The sequence below is a fragment of the Musca domestica genome, unplaced genomic scaffold (genome assembly GCF_030504385.1).
Source record: "Musca domestica strain aabys unplaced genomic scaffold, Musca_domestica.polishedcontigs.V.1.1 29, whole genome shotgun sequence".
Lineage (NCBI taxonomy): Eukaryota > Metazoa > Arthropoda > Insecta > Diptera > Muscidae > Musca > Musca domestica.
The window spans coordinates 10,587,422-10,607,261 of record NW_026712296.1 but is presented as its reverse complement, the minus strand read 5'-3'; the positions used below and the strand labels follow the sequence as shown (position 1 = coordinate 10,607,261).

The 19,840-nt window shown below is 36.2% G+C and overlaps 2 protein-coding genes across 2 annotated transcripts in view; both read left to right on the top strand.

The window, feature by feature from the left end:
• LOC101892759 (elongation factor-like GTPase 1) overlaps positions 1-19,840 on the top strand; it is a 432,356-nt gene that overhangs the window by 212,729 nt on the left and 199,787 nt on the right. The gene's annotated exons all lie outside the window — the stretch shown is intronic.
• On the top strand, positions 7,396-10,069 carry LOC131803307 (zinc finger BED domain-containing protein 4-like). The gene is made up of 4 exons (XM_059124410.1): positions 7,396-7,758; positions 7,813-9,319; positions 9,377-9,526; positions 9,595-10,069. The coding sequence occupies exons 1-4, from the start codon at positions 7,445-7,447 to the stop codon at positions 9,787-9,789; spliced, it is 2,166 nt and encodes a 721-aa protein (XP_058980393.1). The 5' UTR covers positions 7,396-7,444; the 3' UTR covers positions 9,790-10,069.

The following is a 19,840-nucleotide window of genomic DNA, read 5'->3' as shown; positions in this document are numbered from 1 at the left end:
TTCTATTTTTGTGGGGAGGTACCAGAAGGAGTGGACCTATATTGCATGTCTTCGAACTCGATGCATGTGCAGCAGGCAGACAGACGGATGTATGGACAAACATCCTTAGATAGACTCCAAATGTTCTGAAACGGGTTTGGTCGAAAGAGAATTATAATTTCGATTAGGCTCGGTTTAGCCGTATCCGTAGGCATATGACTGAGAGCAAAAAAAGAAGGTACGGGTACGGCCATATGCCTACAGATACGGCTAAATATATATATATATATATATATATATATATATATATATATATATATATATATATATATATATATAAAAGAAGTAAAGAAGCGACTTCATCGAAACCCGTGTCGCCGTGGCCAAAAAATGGCTCGTGAGCTGCACATATCCCAATATTTTAATCGACAAACATTGAAAAATGAGCTCGGGGTAAAGCCATTGAAATTCCAAAAAGTTAAAGATCTGGAGGGTGTATTGAAGCCTTGGGCAACCAAACATTTTGCCCGCAGATCTTGGACATTCCAACATGACTCACTTTTTAGACCAGTCCCTAAGGATAATTCCGATTTCAAGTACTTTTCATTTATTTACACTCAAAAAGAAAATATTCTTAGCAAAGTCTGGGAAATATGTTTCTGACCCTTGAACGGAAATCAGGAGCATCATATATACGGGCGCTTCTATGAAACCTTGACATTTATTTAAAAGTGGACCTTCATTGATTATATTTTTGTAAATGGCGATTCTTAATAATATGAAGTCAAAATTTAAAAAATTGGCAGCTTTAATGGCAAATGTGGCAGAACACTGCCGGATTGTCGCCGTCGACATTTTAAAGTGAATGTTCCATCTAAAGAGCTGTACCCCCTGTGGTGATTTAGAAAATCTATACTTAAACATAACAAAAAACGTTTAGATAAATTCCTGGTATTTCTTGTCCTTAAGCATCTGAAATTGACACTTTCTCAATTGGATATATATATATATATATATATATATATATATATATATATATATATATATATATATATATATATATATATATATATATATATATATATATATATATATATATATATTTTTTTTTTTTTTTTTTTTATACCCTCCACCATACTATGGAGGGTATATTAATTTTGTCATTCCGTTTGTAACTCCTCGAAATATTCATGTCAGACCCAACAAAGTATATATATTCTTGATCAGCGTAAAATTCTAAGACGATTTAGCCATGTCCGTCTGTCTGTCTGTGTGTCTGTCTGTCTGTCTGTCTGTCTGTCTGTCTGTCTGTTGTAATCACGCTATCTTTCGAACAAATTGAGATAGAAGGCTAAAATTTTGCACACATGTATTTTTTCCCAGTAGACAGGTTAAGTTCGTAAATGGGCCATGTAGGTCCAAGTTATCATATAGCCCCCATATAACGGTACCTCCCGATATTCGGTATTTTGATGATTTTAGCGACATTATTCACCGGAATTATTTCAAAGTTGGCATTTGAAGTTTGTAATGGATGCTACAGCCTAAGACAGAAAATTATCTGTGCAGGTCCACGTCTTCCTGTAGCCCCCATATAACGGTGCCCCCGATATTCGGTATTTTAATGTTTTTAGCGACATTATTTACAGGGATTGTTTCAAATTTCGTATGTGAAGTTCGTAATGGATACTTCAGCCCATGCCAGAAAATTGTCTGTGCAGGTCCACGTCTTCGTATAGACCCCATATAACGGTACCCCCATATTCGGTATTTTGACGATTTTAGCTACATTATAAACAGATTTTTCTTCAAGTTTCGCATTTAAATATTGTAATAATTTATGACAAAAGTTGCCTATGCAGGCCCACGTCGTCGTATAAGCATTCGGTATTTTTAAGATTTTAACAGAACTTTTAACGGGTTTTTTTTTGGAAATTGCCAAATTTGTACCAAATGGTGGAGGGTATTAAAAGTTCGGCCCGGCCGAACTTACAGCTTTTTTACTTGTTTTTTTTTTTTTTTTTTTTTTTTTTTTTTTCACGGACATATGGATCCCTATATCAGAATTACCATAAAATTGATTTTTTTTTTCAATTAATAAATTACACGAAGTTGCGTGGTAATTAAAACAAAAGAAAATCCTAAAAAAATCTCTTACCCGGTGAAAAGTGTGATTATTTCGCATGTTTCTTAACTCACACACACGCATACAACTCATAGATACCAATACGATATGCAGTCACGCAATTCATTTGAATTCCAAACGAAGCCTTAAGCATACTGAGATTTTAAAACAAACTAACAAAAAAACAAAAGATGCTAACATTTGTGGCATAAGACGTCCTTAATTAGTTACATTGGTCATAAATCATCCAAACGCTCCATGATGTGGCTAAATGAAGAGTATGGGGATAAATGAAGTGAAATTGTGGTTGCATGACACAATTAAGATACAGCATCGCATAAGGTACAAATTAGTTGGCGAAATTATACGAAATGACTTGTACGATTCTGAGGCTGATGATGATAATTTTTTTCCTCTATTAAATGAGTAATCAAATGGTAGACTGAGGATAATAAAGAAAATCTGCCATGTTTATTAAATCCATAAGGAGTTATTCGATAATTTATTTAGCATTTTGCCAGGTGCAAGACAGCTCCGAAATATAGGCGACCATTGCACAGTGAAATCTGCAAGAATATGCCAGTATATTTTTGTGCGAATTGACCTGATTTCCGCTACTTCGTCAACGAGAAGTTCACCGTAAAATTTATATTCGTTACAACAGTTCGTGTTAGGTCTCAAAATGCACAATTTGTTTAGTTTGAGAATATTTTTCAATCAAAACTTCTAAAACTAAATTTTCAGAATGTTTAATTTTATTCAAGGTTGTTCTTTTTTTCCTTTTACACCAAAAAGTCTTCAAAATCTTCATTATTTTGCAATTTACCGAAGAGGATTGTTGTAAAACCCTTACACAATGGACCAACATCCAATTTTTGTGTCAAAAACTATTTCAAAATCTGCATATGTAAACCCTTGAAATAAACAGCGACCTCGATGTCAATTTTCAGAATTCCATCTCTATCCCAACACAACTTGTCGTACGTTAGTAGTACGCATTTCCAAAACCATCTCCTTCTCTCAAGACAGACACCAACTGTAACATCCATTTAAAATTTCAGGACTTCAGCTCTATCCCTTCACCCAATACCCGATTTAGTACCACTTAGTACTTTTCGAACAATCACAGTACAAATTTCCAAACAAACTCAGATACCAATAGCAAATTTCATGATTTTAGATCTTCAGTTTCTCCCATTGCCAAATTTAGTACCAATTGGTACAATTATAGTACGCATATCCAAAACCAGCTCCATTTTTTATTGGAAATATTGGGATGGGTGAAACTAAAAAAAATTGATGTTAAATTCGCATTTTATGATCGTTTTGGTTATTCCAAATTTTGTTCCTTTGGGGGGATGGTACCAGAAGAAATGGGCCGATATCTACCATCTTCTCGACAGATCTTATGTTGATAGAAATATTGAAGTACGACGAGTTTGAAAACAAAATAGATGCTCATTTTGCATTTTATGAGCTTCATGGCAATTAATTGTGTTGATCCGTTGTGGGGAAGGTACCAGAAGGAGTGGGCCGATATATCCCATCTGCATACCAGATCTTGTGTTAGTAAAAATATTGGGTTGTGTGAAATTTGATGAGAATCAAATGATTATTTTACGGTTGATGAGACGTATAATTTTTACAAATTTATACCTGTTGCGGGGAAGGCACTAAAGGGAATGGTCTGACATATTCCATCTTCACACCAAATCTTGAACTAATAGAAATATTGAGATGTGCTGAGTTTGAAAATAATTGGATGCTCATTCCGCGTTTTATGAGGCTTATGGTTTTTCCAAATTTTGACCCTTTTGTGGGGGAGGTTCATGATGAAATGGATTGATATTATCCATTTATGCACATGACCTAGCACTGACACTAATATTAGAAATTGCATAAAATCGAATGATCCTTAATCTTTCTATAAGGTAAATTCTTTTCTTTCAAAAGTTTAACCTTTTGAGGAGGGGAGGTACCAGAACCAGTGGACCGATGTTGGCCATCTCCAAACTCGATCTTAGTTTGAAAATAATATTACGATGCACCAAGTTTGGAAAATATTGGATACCCCTTCGAGTTACCTAGATCGGTTCCAAATGTCCTGAAACGTATTTGTTTCAAAGAGACCTAGGGTCTAAAACAGTGAGGCGCGTTTTGGCCGTGTCAAATGATATGGCTACTGAGATAAAAAACGCGAAAAATGAGACTTTAATGATAAAAACAACGAATATCGGGAGGTATCGTTAGATACGCGCTGTAGGAAAACGGGGACCTATACATCTGCCATCTGCCGGAACTATAACCCATTTCAAACTACAAATACCAAATGTTAGGAAAATTCATGGGAAAATCGTCAAAATACCAAATATCGGGAGGTGTCGTTATCTTGGTGCAATAGTAAAACGTGGACCTATACAGACAATGTTCTGCCACCAGAAGTAGAACCCGTTAAAAACTCTCAATACTCTCAATTTGGAACAATTCTGTGGAATTTTTTGTCTAAAATTCATCAAAATAACAAATATTTGGGTGTGGTTTTATGGGGGCTATAGGAAAACGTGGGCCGATACATTTTTCACTTTTAAAACCAATCAACCAAAACAATAACATAATGCAAACAATTGTTCGAATTTTATAGTTCTACCGACAGACGTCGACTTTGAATTTTAAGTTGATCTTGAATATACGGGGCAAGATAAAAAGATTGCAACAATGAATGAAAGCAAAGAATGTCGGAAATAGCATCAAATTTTACAATAAGTCTAGATTTGTTCGAATTGGTCACCATTGGCACATATTATGGCCTTGAAACGGCCAATGAAACCGTCACACGCTGTCCGAATATTGCTCTGCGGTATTTTGGTCCAATCCCGGCGAAGCGCTTGCTTGAGGTAATCGACTCTTTGGTATTTTTTAGTGCCAACCTTGCTTTTCAAAATACTCCAGACACAATAGTCCAACGGATTGGTATCCGCAGATTTTGGTGGTCATTGTGCGCTGGAAATGAAGCGAGGAACCTCATTTTGTAACCATTCTTGGGTGGAGCGTGCTGAGGGCGGTGGTGCTGAGTCCTGTTGGAATGTCCAAGGTCTGCGGCCAAAATGTTTGCGAGCCCAAGGCTTTAACACACCCTCCAGAATATTTTCGCGATAATATTCGGCATTTATTTTGATGTCGCGGTCGATTAATACGAGCGGAGAGCGACCATAGGCTGTTATGGTGGCCCACATCATAACCATGGCCGGCGCTTGAGTTCTGTTGGCCAGCCGAAGGTACACATTTTCAGCTGACCTCTGTGGCAAGTAAACACGATAATTTTGTTTGTTTACAAACTGCTGGACAACGAATGTTTTCTCATCGGAGAAAACCAAATTCGGCAGTTCACCACTTTCGGCCTTTTAAGTCTATTTTCTTTCTGTTGCGGGGTAAGTTCTTGCACTTTTTAGAATTTCAATGGCTTTACCCTGAGCTCATTTTTCAATATGTGCCGAATGGAATATTGCGATATGTTCAGCTCACGAGGCATTTTTCGGCCACTGCGACGCGGGTTTCGATCAAGTCACTTCTTTACTTTTCGAACCATTTCTGCTGATGTTGCTGTTTTTCTTCCGTCCACTTCCTTGACTTCGGGCTACGCTACCAGTATCACGGTAAAGAGCGATGGTACGAGACATGGAAAAATTTATTCACATTTAAATGCTGGACAAAATCAGATTATCCTTTCTCTTCCTGTACATGAAAACATTTTTTCGAAAATGTCGATTTTTGTGGGGGAGGTACCAGAAGGAGTGGACCTACATTGCGTATATCCGAACTCGATCTAAGTTTGACGTGCGCAGCAGCCAGCAGGCGGACGTACGGACAAACATCCTTAGATCGACTCCAAATGTTCTGAAAGGGATTTGGTCGAAAGAGAATTAAGATGTAAAACTGTTATTTCAATCAGGCTCGGTTTAGCCGTAGCCATATTCAAATGCTGGAGTGCTCTAATGAGAGCCCATTGTGGTTTTGCAGCCAAATATAAAGAAATCACAGCATCATGCTTGAGTTCCATCTCGAATAACTTTTTTTTCTGGAAAATTCTCACCAATATGTTTTTGTACGCTTGTAAACAATATAATGGAATAACTTTAACAGCTGTCGGACGAGTGGCTTAGACATGACAGCAATTTGAAGTTGGTTGCCGTTTTTCAATTTTTAATAGGGTATACGAGGTATATTTAGATGTGTTACAAATTTAATATACTCTCCTGTCCATTGTGAAGGATATAATTAGAATACAGTGGTTTCTATTTACCTGCATCAACATTAGCTGCGCATTGGCCTTTGCAGACCAAAATACTTTTGTTATGCCATTTTTTTCTGAATCCCTTTATTTGAATTGTATTTAAGTGCCCAATCGATAGCTGCACATTGGACATTCCTGCCTCGAAAATTTGGTAATTTTTTTTAATTTGGTTACAAAAGTTGTATTTATCCGCACAAGAAAATTTTTTTAAACTCAAAAAAGACACTAGAAACTACCACTTCGTTTTTGTTTTTGTATTCGCAAAAACACAAGAAAAGAGCATGCATTAAAAACATATTCTCGCTTCCTCTCCCACACTAAAAGATGGTTATGCTGGATAAAACACCACTGATGCTCAAATACATACGAATAGAAAATTAAAGATACCTGCACTTTTTGTGCACGTAGGTAAAATTAAAGATACCTGCTTCATTGTGCAGATAAGTGCAATGAAGCTACCTGCATTTTGGACATTGCTGCACAAGATGTCGTGCAATTTTTGATTGTGCAGGTAAGCAAAAAATACTGTAGTACCTTTTTATAACCATAGGATAATAAAGTTAATGGGCAATAATAGCTAACGAAGTAGCGGTCACCAGAGCACGAAGCCGATCGGCTCGCAGTCGGCGTGCAGCCGCCGCCGACTTTTTTTAAGTGATCTGAGCCGCCGCTGATGTATGCGGCTCTCATCGGCTCAAATTTTTAGCCGACTGAGTCGGCTAAGCCGTTGAAAAATATAAATTTATACAGCAAATTTGTATAAATATGTCTTTTAATCTTATCGATAAATTAACATATTATAATGCTCATTATTGGACGATAATTTACATTGTGCGCTCGTCTTCGAGAGGCTAAAACGTGTAGGCTATTTATATTAATTATACCCTACACCACATAGTGGTAAGGGTATTATGACTTTGTAGATTTGTTTTTTTTATCACAAAACCTTTGGCAACCTTTTGTAACTTACGAATTTTTTATGGAGTGGCAACCATATTTTTTGCCAAAGATTCGTTGTGTTTTTGCTTGTTCAAAGAAAAGAATGCAAAATGTGCCAAAGGAATATTAAAAATTATTTTTCCGCTAACCGAAAGGGTCAAACAGTTTTGACTAAATCAGAATCCGATTCTGACGAATCTGTTGATACTGAAATCAATATTTCTCCATATGCAGATGTATCTCGATATGAAGATCCTTTTAAAAAGAAAAATGAATTTAAAAATTTGGCAAAGGTTGTTGTAAATGAAGGTGGTATATCAATGTGTTGGAAATATTTTGGTGATCTCTATTTTAAAAAGAGGCATATTCTTCAAAAATATAAATTTTGCAAATTGTGTTTGGATGAAAAGACCAATTTAAAAAGGTAAGAATTTCTAATTTTTTCCATTCGCATGTGTGTAAATGTTTATGATTTTAGTTTTGGAAAATCAACATCAACCACAAATTATATGAACCATCTACGAGCTGTACATAACTTGGACGTGAAATCTTTAAATAACCTGAAAAGTTCAACAATGACACAAAATGCATTGAAATCCTCAACAAGTTGTAACAACAAACAACAAAATGCTCGCCGGGTCGCCGAAATGTGCTGTTGGGATTTGCAACCGTTTAAAATTGTTGAAAGGCCAGGATTTAAGAAATTGGTATCTTTCTTAAACCCAAAGGCTATATTCCCCACAGATAGGACAATAGCTACGACGGCTTTAAACGATGTTTATAACATATATTTGGACCACGTAAAAACAAGCCTTAAAGAGTCGCCCAAAAATGTTACACTTGTATTGGATATGTGGTCAGATAAACATAAGCACTTGTCTTACATAAACATAAAAGTGCATTTCTGCCAAAATTTTCAAATGCAAATTGTAACGCTCAAGACAGAGATCTTTCCACGACCTCACACTGGACTAGCAGTTGTAGAAAAAATTGAAGAAGCTTTATGTGAATTTAATCTGTTGGAAAAAAACATATGTGCTGTTACTGATGGTGGAAGCAACATCGTTTCAGCTTTAAAAATTAAAAATATACCAAGATATGGTTGTATGGCTCATGTTTTACACAGATTTTTGATGGAAGATATACTAAACAACAAGTCATTTGAAAATATTAATAACATAATATCAAAATTAAAAAAAAATTATGGCAGCTTAATGTATAGCTATGAAGAAATATCAAATATTCAAAATATGGAGGAACAAAACGATTTAGAAAAAATATTTACAGAGGTTGAAATAATTTTGGAGAGTTTGGATAGTTGCGAACAATTTCCACATGGAGATGACTATTTTACTGAACAATATGAAGCAACTTTAAACGTCAAGCACCACACCTCTTTGAAAAATTCCGTTGCAACACGTTGGAACTCTCTGCTTGCAATGATTCAAAGCTATACGAATAATATATCCACTATAAATGTAGCATTAGTTAAAGCTAAAAAGGAACTGTTAGTGATTGGGACAATGGAAAAGCAAATTATAACGGAATTTGGCACGTTTTTAAAATTTTTTGAGGACGCCACAAAACACCTTCAAGGCCAAGATTATCCGACGATATCTTCGTGTATTTATTTTCAGGAATCCATTATGTCCTCATTGAAGAAAGAAGAAGAAAAAGCGTCTTTTGAATTAACAATCAATTTATGCAATTTCGCTGTGCAAAACTTCACGAAGCGATTCAAAGTATATAGAATGTATGTTGTAGCTGCGCTTATGGACCCATGCCAAAAAAACTGGCCTGTTTTAGATAAATATATACTACAGATACCCAAACAATCGCCAAACTCCTTGGAACTTGTGCATGATGTTCTGTCTCCAATATCCAAGGAGAACTTGATTATGGAAGAAATTGAAAAATTAAAGGAAATCGATGACACATTATTAAATGAGCCATCAACGAGCACTGAACCAAATGCAAAAAAACAGGTATTATGTTTTAATAAATGTAAAGGTAAACTTAACTGACGTATATTTTACTTGCAGAAAATATCAGCTAGTCGTCAAAGAATGTTGGAATTTATGGGACCATCGCCTTCTAATGTACAAAATAACGTAGAGTTAGAAATAAGAAAATATTTGGAAATGAAAGTCGAGGCGGTTGAGCCTCTAGATTGGTGGCGACAGAACAAACAAGTACGTTAAAGATTCACATCTTAAACTTGTTTTAAGCATGTTACGTTTTGACCATTTACTTTTTATAGATCTTTCCAAATGTTGCTACTGTAGCAAATATGTGCTTTGGAATTCCAGCCACATCAGCATCTTCAGAGCAAGCATTTTCATATGCCGGGAATTGTGTAAATGCAAAGAGAAGCAGCCTGCATCCGGCAACAGTAAAGAAACAATTGTTTGTTCACGATAACAAGGCAGTCGTCGAACCATTTTTATCAAATTAAAGTATTTTTATTATAATTTTTAATATGCTATAAGCAACAAATGTGCATATAAACTTATATTTTCATTTTTATTTTAAATTAAATGAATTGACAGTTATTAAAACAACCGAAATTATTTGTTCACGTTAAAGTCGTCGGCTGTAGCCGACTTTTAGCCGCCGCCGGCCGTATATTGCTTTAGCCGCCGCCGCCGATTTTCTTTCGGCTGCAGTCGACTTTTAGCCGCCGCCGACTTTTTTATGCTTAGCCGCCGCCGCCGAGAATTTCACATCGGCTTCGCCCTCTGGCGGTCACTTGTCTGTTCTACATATTTTTCTAAAAAAATAATAATAATTGTATTACGACATTTCCTATAATTTTAAGTTATAAATAAAGTGTTCCTTTTGAATGGCATTTCCACTGCAGGATTTAACATAATTCTTCAATCGGAAACGACAAAGTTTTCTTAAAAAGGAACAAGAAAATAAACTGAAAACCGGAATTGAACACAACAGAAACAACATTTACACGCCTTAACTTTCTATGCTGCCGTAGAGGTCTGCAGATTGGCAGTGTTAGGCCATTATATTTTTCTGCGATATTATTAAATTTATAGTGGGTTGAAATGGGAATGAATGAATGATTGGCTGGCTGAATGGATGGTATGCTGATGCTGGACACTTGCTTATTGCATTTGCAGTGGAGAATTTAATACGTTTTTCCTAACAAACTCATCTGTTTTTGTTTGCATTTCTTTTTTGTGGCATTTGAGAAATGCAGAAGAAAAAACTAGCGCCTACATTGAAAAAGCAGGCGCTGTACCTCTTACTCTCGCTGTTGATGACAGCATTTCACAGCATGAGATAAGCTAAGAATAGTCGTTGTCGTCGTCGTCATCGCCATCAAGTTTCTGATGCCAAGGGGGCCATGTAAAGTTGGTACCACAGAATCATGGTATGATGCTACAAGTGTTGCATGGCCAATAATTTCTTATAGCTGGAAGAAAACCTTTGCATTTCCTACTTTGCTGATATTTTACGCCTGTTGACTGCCATTATGGAATTAAATAAAAACTTGAAGAAATTCATTGAATACAAAAAAAAAAAAAAAAAAAATGAAAATAACATTCAAGCGTTAAAAAGTGTTAGTTTTTCATTTGTGGAATGTGTCCCATCATTATGGACTCAGCATTGGGGCTACAGATGTGGTCAAAATATGCAGCATTAAAATAGTTCTAGACCCCAATTACCAATTCCAGGCTATATAGAATGAACCCAAACATGTCCATCTGTCAGAATGGTACTCACGAAAATTCTTAAAAATATCGAGATCGAGATAGAACACGGGCGGTCACGGTACTCTCCTCCTTCTCCCAGATCCATATTTTTGTAACACGCATAAAATGTTAAATTAATTACCGATCTTCACCACATAGTGTTAAGGGTATTATGAAGGAAGCGAGATAGATACATAGTTACTTTTGAGAATCTTCGTAGAATCACTTTCCGTGTCGGTTTCTGCATGTCAGTCCGTCCATCTGTCAATGTATTTTATCCGATTTATTATTATATTTATTATCCGATTGAGATGAAATTTCCAAACAATATTTTTGGCCCAAGGACGAACCCTTTTCAAATTGGTGAGCATCGTTTCAAATTTAAACATAGCTCCCATATATATCTTCAACCGGTTTCGGGTAAATTGCGCACTAAATGGCCAATATCAATCCAAATGACCTGTATTTTGGCACATCCAACCGAATTCCGTCTAGAAACAAGTACATCAAATTTGGTTCAAATCGGTTCAGATATTGCTATAGCTCCCATTCATATGTCTCATCCGATGTGTGGGTTTAAGTCTCTTACATGCGTAATATGCACTCCACAAGAATGATATTTGTTACCAAATATCAAATACAGCTCAGAAATAAGTGCCTAAAATTTTTTCAAGATCGGTTCAGATTTGGATATAGCTCCTATATATCTTTATTCGTTATCAGGTTTACTGTGCACCAAATGAATAATATCACCCCCAAATCAACTGAATCTTGGTAATTCCGACAGAATTCATCCTAGAAAAAAGTACTTTAAATTTAGTGAAAATCGGTTCAGATATAGCTATAGCTTCCATGTACATGTTTCATCGGATTTGGTGTTAAAGTCCCTCACATGCGTAATATGCACTTCACAACAGTGATATTTAATACTGGACATCAGATACAGCTCGAAAATACCTCTGCCAAATTACATAGCGGTTTTAAAGTTATCTGTTTATGAGTTAAAGATATAATAATGGTCATTGCATTCATTTCGAAACAGCGAGTGTCTGACTGACAGAATTTCTTTATATTTGGCTGGAAAACCAAAAGTGTCTATCGTTAGAGCACTCCAGCATTTAAAAGTGAATAAATCTTTTTTGTCTCGTACCATTGCTCGTTACCGTGATACTGGTAACGTAGCAAGACGTCAAGGAAGAGGACGAAAGAAAACAGCAACATCAGCAGAAATGATTCGAAAAGTAAAGAAGCGACTTGATGGAAACCAGCGTCGTTTTGGCCGAAAAATGGCTCCTGAGCTGAACATATCGCAAAATCCCATTCGGCAAATACTGAAAATTGACCTCGGAGGAAAGCCATTGAAATTCTCAAAAGTGCAAGAACTTACACCGGAACAGAAAGAAAATTGACTCAAAAGAGCTAAAGAGTTCCTTCGCTTGGCCGAAAGTGGTGAACTGCCGAATTTGGTTGTCTCCGATGAAAAAACACTCGTTGTTCAGCAGTTTGTAAACAAACAAAATGATTGTGTTTACTTGCCAAAGAGATCAGCTGAAAATGTGAACCTTCGATTGGCCAACAGAGCTCAAGCGCCAGCCATGGTGATGGTGTGGACCGCCATAACAGCCGATAGTCCCTCTCCGTTCGTATTAATCAACCGTGACATCAGAATAAATGCCGAATATTATCGCGAAAATATTCTGGAGGGTGTGTTAAAGCCTTGGGAACGCAAACATTTTGGCCGCAAAGATTGGACATTCCAACAACACTCAGCACAATCGCCAAAATACCGCAGATCAACAATCGGGCAGCGTGTGACGGTTTCATTGGCCGTTTGTAGGCCATAATTCGTGCCAAAGCTGACTAATTCGTACAAATCTAAACTTATTCTAAAATTTGATGCAGTTTTTTTTTATCTCATCCTGTATACATCATGTGCACCCGAGCTTTCTTTCTTTAACGAATTGTACTAAAAAAGTACGGTGTTCTGATCAGGAATCGGGTAGAAGAAGAAACGGACAATATGAACATGCAAATATCGAGTTATTGCCTTCCTTTTACCACTGTAATACCAAAATATCTTATCTTGTAACGCTTCTGCTGCGGCTCGTGATAACAGAACGAAAAGAGCATTGAAGGCGTTGAGTTATAGGGGCGATATGTTTCAAAAAATATTCCACATTCCACATTCGATGGTGGCACACATCTGAAGTGAAGTGGCAAGAATTGGATATTTTTGAGAATTTTCTCAAAAAAGTAAAAGGGGTCTGGAGGTTGTTGAATTGGTGATTATACCCTACAAAACTATGTGTTGGGGATATTATAAGTTTGATTGGGCCAACAATTATGTGGAACCTCGAAATATTAGTTTTCCACATAGAAAAGTATATGTGGATCTTCCTAGCTCGCCGAGCTGAGTCTATCTAGCTATATATGTCCGTCCGTGCGTCCGTCTGTCTTCTGTCCATGTTAATTTGTAATCAAGCTACAGGTCGCAATTATGACCCGATTCTCACAAAATTGAAAAAGGCCATAATTCGTGGGGTTAGGGTCAGAATAGAACCCTATTGTTTTCGGAGATGATCGCAAAATATTTAGGGGTTAATAAAACAGAAAAAATACTTAATTTTGCAGTTGCTCTACAGGCCATGATTATAGACCAATCGGCGCGGAAATTAGCATGGAGTTAGAGTTTAGGACTGGGCAGAAGCGTACAAATTTGGATGGTCATCGGACCACATTTAGTGGGTAAAATAGACCATAACTTTTTTGTAAAAATTTTCCACTAAACCTCGAATATTTTTTATCCCGGCGAAATCACAAATACACGAAAATGTCACTTCTGACCGTTACATTGATGCTCATATCCAAAATCTCGCATATATATAGCAAAATATATATAATCTCATATATTAAAGAAGAGAATATTAGTTAGATCGCTGATAAATCAAGAACCGCTGGACTGATTTTCACAATTCGGAATGGTCTCTTGCCAGTAAAGGATTACATCAAAGAAAATCGCGTAAAAATATGCCAATAAAAATGTGAATATTTTTTGATAAATTTTTTTCAATTTTTGTCATATTTTTTATCGCATGCGACTTTTTCAATTTGTCTTACAATTTTGAATTGTGAATTTTTAAAGTTTATCTACACTCCCCAACACTATGTGTTGAAGGTGTTTTATACAGGTCGCAATTTTCGTCCGATCCTCACGAAATTTTGCATGGGGTGAGAATAAAAGCCTACTATTATGGAGATTTAAATTCAGGGCAGGCCTCTATGACATTATTTCAAAAGCGAAATCTTCCAAAAATGCATTTGGACATAACAGGGATTCTAACATATTGTAGTGTTGTAGGGTATCACAGGGTCGGCCACGCACGACTATAGCCTTTACTTACTTGTTTTTTTATATGTTATGTTACATACCAATAAAAATGACATACAAATGAGGTTTCAATTTGTAGGTGAATATACAAAGTAATGTCAAAAGTAAACACGAAAATTTTGAAAAAGTACACATTTGAAATATCAGTCGACAGAGCCCTGTTAATGTTAACAGAGCTACATTAAAATTTGTTTCTCCTGTAATATTATTGAGAAATACTTTGGTTTGGTAGTACCGAGGTATATGGCAATTTCTGGAGAAAAACTTTGAAAACCAGAACAATTCTCTATCCAACATTGGTGTCGTTAAAATGATCATGAAGAGCACTATCCATCTGCGTCATGAAAGTTCGGAGCGATTCCGAGGTACTGTACTGCTATCAACTACTACTACTACTTCATCTTATACTGATAATAATATTGGCATGTGCAAAATTTAAAGAAAATTGTCATTTATTTCCAATTATAATTGCGATGTTGAATATTTGTGGGGGTGGTACCAGAAGGAGTTGGCCGATAGAATCCATATTCACATCAGATTTCTGGTTATGGGAGATATTTAGATACACCAAGTTTGAAAATAATCGCTGAGTTGTTTTGTAATTTAAATACTGAAAATTGTGACACTTTTTGGAAAAGATACTAGAAGAGGTGAACCGATATCTATCATCGTCACGCCAAATCTTGTGTTGGTAGAAATATTGGAATGTGCGAAGTGTACATGAATTCAAATGCTTATTACGTATTTTATGAGCATTTTAGTCATTCAAAAATCTAATTTTGCGGGGAAAGGTGCCAACAGGTGTCGACCGATACATCCCATCTTTACACCATACATTTCTATAGTTAAAACATTGGAATGTGTAAAATTTATGAAGAATCGTATGCTTATTTCGTTTTTATGAGCGTTTAGTTATACAAGATGTTGACCACTTTGTGGTGCAGGTACCACAAGTAGTGGGTGTATATATATATCATCTTTACACCAGATCTAGGCTTAATAAAAATATTGGGATGTGTGACTTTTGAAGAGAATTGGATGATTATTTTGCATATTTTATGAGAGATGAAATTATTCAAAATGTTGACCCATTGTGAGGGAGGCACCAAAAGGAGTGAGCCAATATATCCCCTCTTTACTCCAGATCCTGGGATAATAAAAATATTGGGATATGTGAAATTTGAAGAGAATCGGATTATTATATCGCACATTATGAGAAATACAATTTTTCAAAATGTTGACCCTCTGTGGGGCAGGTACCAGAAGGAGTAAACCGACGTATTCCCCCATTACTTCAGATCCTGGGTTAGTACACATATTGAGATATGCGAAATATTAGGATGTGTGAAATTTGAAAAGAATCGGATAATTATTTTGCATTTTATGAGATATGAAATTATTCAAAATTTTGACCCATTGTGGGGAAGGTACCAGATATTCCATCATCACACCAGATCGTGTGTTACTAGAAATATTTAGTTGTATGAAAATTGATGACAGTCGGACTCTTACTTAACATTTTATAAAAGTTATAATTATTTCAAATTTTTACTCTTTGTGGGGAAGGTACTTGATAGAATGGGCCGATATTATCAATTTTTGCACCTGGCCTAGCTCTGATGCAAATATTAAGATTTGTAAAGTTTGCATAAAATCGAATGACTCCTTCTCTTTCTATGAGGTAAATTATTTTCTTTGAAAATGTTGACCTTTTGTGGGAAAGTTCCAGAAGAAGTGGACCGTTGTTACCCATCTCCAAGTTTGGACCAAATCGGATACTCCCTTCGAGCGTCATCGATATGACAGCCTGCCAGACAGACGGAGGGACTCCCCTAGATCGACTCCAAATATCTTGAAACGGATTTGATCCAAAGAGACCTACTGTCTTAAACCGTTTTTTCGATGAGGAACGATATTCGGTATTTTGATGATTTTAGCGACATTATTTACGGGAACTATTTCAAATTCTGTATTTTAACTTCGTAATGGATATTACAGCCTTTGCCGGAAAATTGTCTGTGCAGGTCCACGTTTTATAACCCCAATGCACCTCCCTATATTTGGTATTTTATTTATTTTAGCTACATTATAAAAAGATTTTTTTCAAGTTTCGCATTTAAATATTATAATAGCTTATGACAAAATTTGCCTATGCAGGTCCACGTCGTCGTATAGACCCTAATATACGGCTACATTCGGTATTTTTAAGATTTTAACAGAATTTTTAACCGATTTTATTTAATTAATTTTTTTTTGTTTTACTTGTTTTAAATAAAATGTGAAATAAATTGTGCCACTTTCTGTGCCACCATTTAAAGTGATATGTGCCACTTTTTTTAAGAAATGATACTTTTTGTGATACTTTTTGAAAATTTCCAGCGGTCACACTGCTGGGGGTATAAAAAGGATAGGAAGTGTGGGCCGATTTCGTGGTTTATGGTCATATTGTGACAAAAGTTAAGCAAGGTTTTCAGAAAAATTGAAGACAAATTGTGAATTGTAGTAACGAAGACACAAATCAAATGCAATTAGCGTTGATGCACGAAAGATTAATTAAATAATAGATTCTTACAATTTTAATGAATTTTACGCTGATTGTTTATGAAATAATGTTTTTTTTTTAACGAATTATTGAGAGGAAAATAGTTCTCCTAAATTATTTTTAACAGAAAAGATCTCGACATAATATCTCGACATGGATGGATAACTAAAATGGGGCTGGTGGTAGGAAAACATGACCAAAGATAGATACCCTACAATGGGGCATTTTACCATTTTCCGTGCAGCTTTGGTTTATCTTAGCTCCAGATGATTTAATCAATCACACTTATTTTTCTTTCCTTTCTTATGATGTAAAAATTCAAAAACATTTGTAAATTAAATAAATTCTAACAAAACATACATTTCTAAGCAAATCAAGTTTCTTCAGTTAAATTAGAGGTTACATTTTACCACGAAAATTACGACAGATTTGTGTCAGAAAAAAATGCAACCCTTTTTTTCTCTCTCTCCCAGCCATACCTTAAAACCTAATTAGGAGCGTGGGTACAGAGTGCCTTACAGCATTTTACCGCAAAAACCAAAACAAGATAACCGCAAAAGCATCTTTGACAATGCCATAGAGAATTGGTTTCGGTTTAGAAATGAATGCGTGTTTAGTTAGATATGTGGGGGAAAACTCATTCAGAGAGGTGGCAAACCAAAAGAGGGCAACGGCACCTCACCGATGATGCTGATAATAATGGAAAACATGCGAATACATTGCGAAGAAAAAAAATATCAGACTTGTGTCGAGCGAATGTGAAAATTTTATTTTCTTAAAACCGCAAATAATAGTGTGTTTCGAAATCGCTATTCGATGTGCATCGAATTGTATTTCATTTTTTGTGCACTTCGTAATTTATTTATTCGTACACAGTATTATAGCATTATTTTTTTAATCAGCAGAAAGTTCATGGTTATCATGTGGTTGTGATCGGCATTGCCGTCCCCGCCAGTATACGGCTTTTTCTAGCCTCAGCCAAATGGTAACAGAAGGTAAATATCCTTTGATACGGCCAAAACGTGTCTTATCGAAATAAGGGTTTTAAACCAAATCAGTTTCAGGATATTTGGAGTCGATCTAACGATGTCTGTCCGTCCGTCTGCCTGGATAATGCGCACGATAACTTTCGAAGGGAGTATCCGATTTGATCAAAACTTGGTACATCGAAATATTATTATTCAACTTAGATCGAGTTCGAAGATGGACAACATCGGTCCACTCCTTCTGGTAACCTCCGCACAAAATGTTCAAAGAAAATATTATACTGCACAGAAATGGAAAGGATAATCCGATTTTGCTCAATCTTTGCAAAACCTAGTATTTACATCAATGCTAGGTCAATGGACAATTGTGGTCCGTTTCATTAAGTACCTCTCCCACAAAGGCTCAAAATATTGAATAATTATAACCCTTATAAAATATTGTGTAAGAGTCCGATTGTCTTCAAATTACACACATCACAATATTTTTATTAAGCCAAGATCTGGTGTTAAGATGGAATATATCGGTCCACTCCTTCTGGTACCTCCCCACAAAGGATCAACATTTTCAATATCCGTGGAGCTTATAAAACACAAAATTAACATTCAGGCTTGGCATATCTAAATATTTCTATCAACACAAGATCTGTTATAAAAATGGTAGAGATCGCACCATTCCTTTTGGTATCTCCCCCACAAATGGGTCAACATTTTGAATGACCAGAAACAATTAAAAAATCCGAATCAAGTTTTCGGTTCTCTTCATATTTCACACACCCCATTATTACTACTTACACTAGATCTGCTGCGAAAATGGGTGGGTGTGAGCGCACAATTTTCATCATCCATTAATCTTATAAGACGCGAAATGAATATCCGATTCCATTCAGACTTTGCACATCTCATCTAAAGATGGTAGAGATCGGATGATTTCTTCTGGTAGCTCCCCCACATAGGGTTCTAGATTTTGAAAAACAAAACGCTCAAAGAAAACGGAATAAGCATCTAACACTCTTCAAATTTCACACAACAAACATTTTTCCTTACGCAAGATCCGTTGTGAAGATGCTATACAGGGTGAGATCAAAAAAACTGGAACCAACTTCAGACTGCTGTCATTTCTATGCCACTCCAGAATTTTCCAGAAAAAAGTTATTCGTAGTGGAATACAAGCGTGATAGTGTGATTTCTTTATATTTGGCTGGAAAAACACAAGTGGCTATCGTTAGAGCACATCAGCATTTAAATGTGAATAAATGTCGCAGTGGCCGCAAAATGGCTCGTGAGCTGAACATATCGCTATTTCCATTCGGCAAATATTGAAAATTAAGCTCGGGGTAAAGCCATTGAAATTCCAAAAAGTGTAAGAACTTACACCGCAACGGAAAGAAAATAGACTCAAAAGAGCTTCGCTTGGCCGAAAGTGGTGAACTGCCGAATTTTGTTTTCTCCAGCAATTTGTAAACAAACAAAATGATCGTGTTTACTTGCCAAAGAGGTAAGCTGAAAGTGTGCACCTTCGGTTGGCCACCAGAACTCAAGCGACGGCCATGGTGATGGTGTGGGCCGCCATAACAGCCGATGGTCGCTCTCCGAATAAATGCCGAATATTATCACGGAAATATTCTGAAGGGTGTATTAAAGCCTTGGGCACGCAAACATTTTGGCCTTAGACCTTGGACATTCCAACAGGACTCAGCACGCGCCACCCAAGAATGGTTACAAAATGAGGTTTCTCGCTTAATTTCGAGCGCACAATTTCCATTAAAATCTCCGGTTATCAATCCGTTGAACTATTGTTTCTAGAGTATTTTGGAAAGCAAGGTTGGCAGTAAAAATAGCAAAGTGTCGATCACCTCAAGCAAGCGCTTCGCCGGGAACCG

What these genes read in the sequence shown, in the direction of transcription:
- LOC131803307 (XM_059124410.1), top strand. Translation starts at nt 7,445, where the DNA reads ATGTGCCAAAGGAATATTAAAAATTATTTTTCCGCTAACCGAAAGGGT. An exon ending in AACCAAATGCAAAAAAACAG is followed by an intron (nt 9,320 to 9,376) that starts GTATTATGTTTT and finishes TTTTACTTGCAG; the next exon opens with AAAATATCAGCTAGTCGTCA. An exon ending in GGTGGCGACAGAACAAACAA is followed by an intron (nt 9,527 to 9,594) that starts GTACGTTAAAGA and finishes TACTTTTTATAG; the next exon opens with ATCTTTCCAAATGTTGCTAC.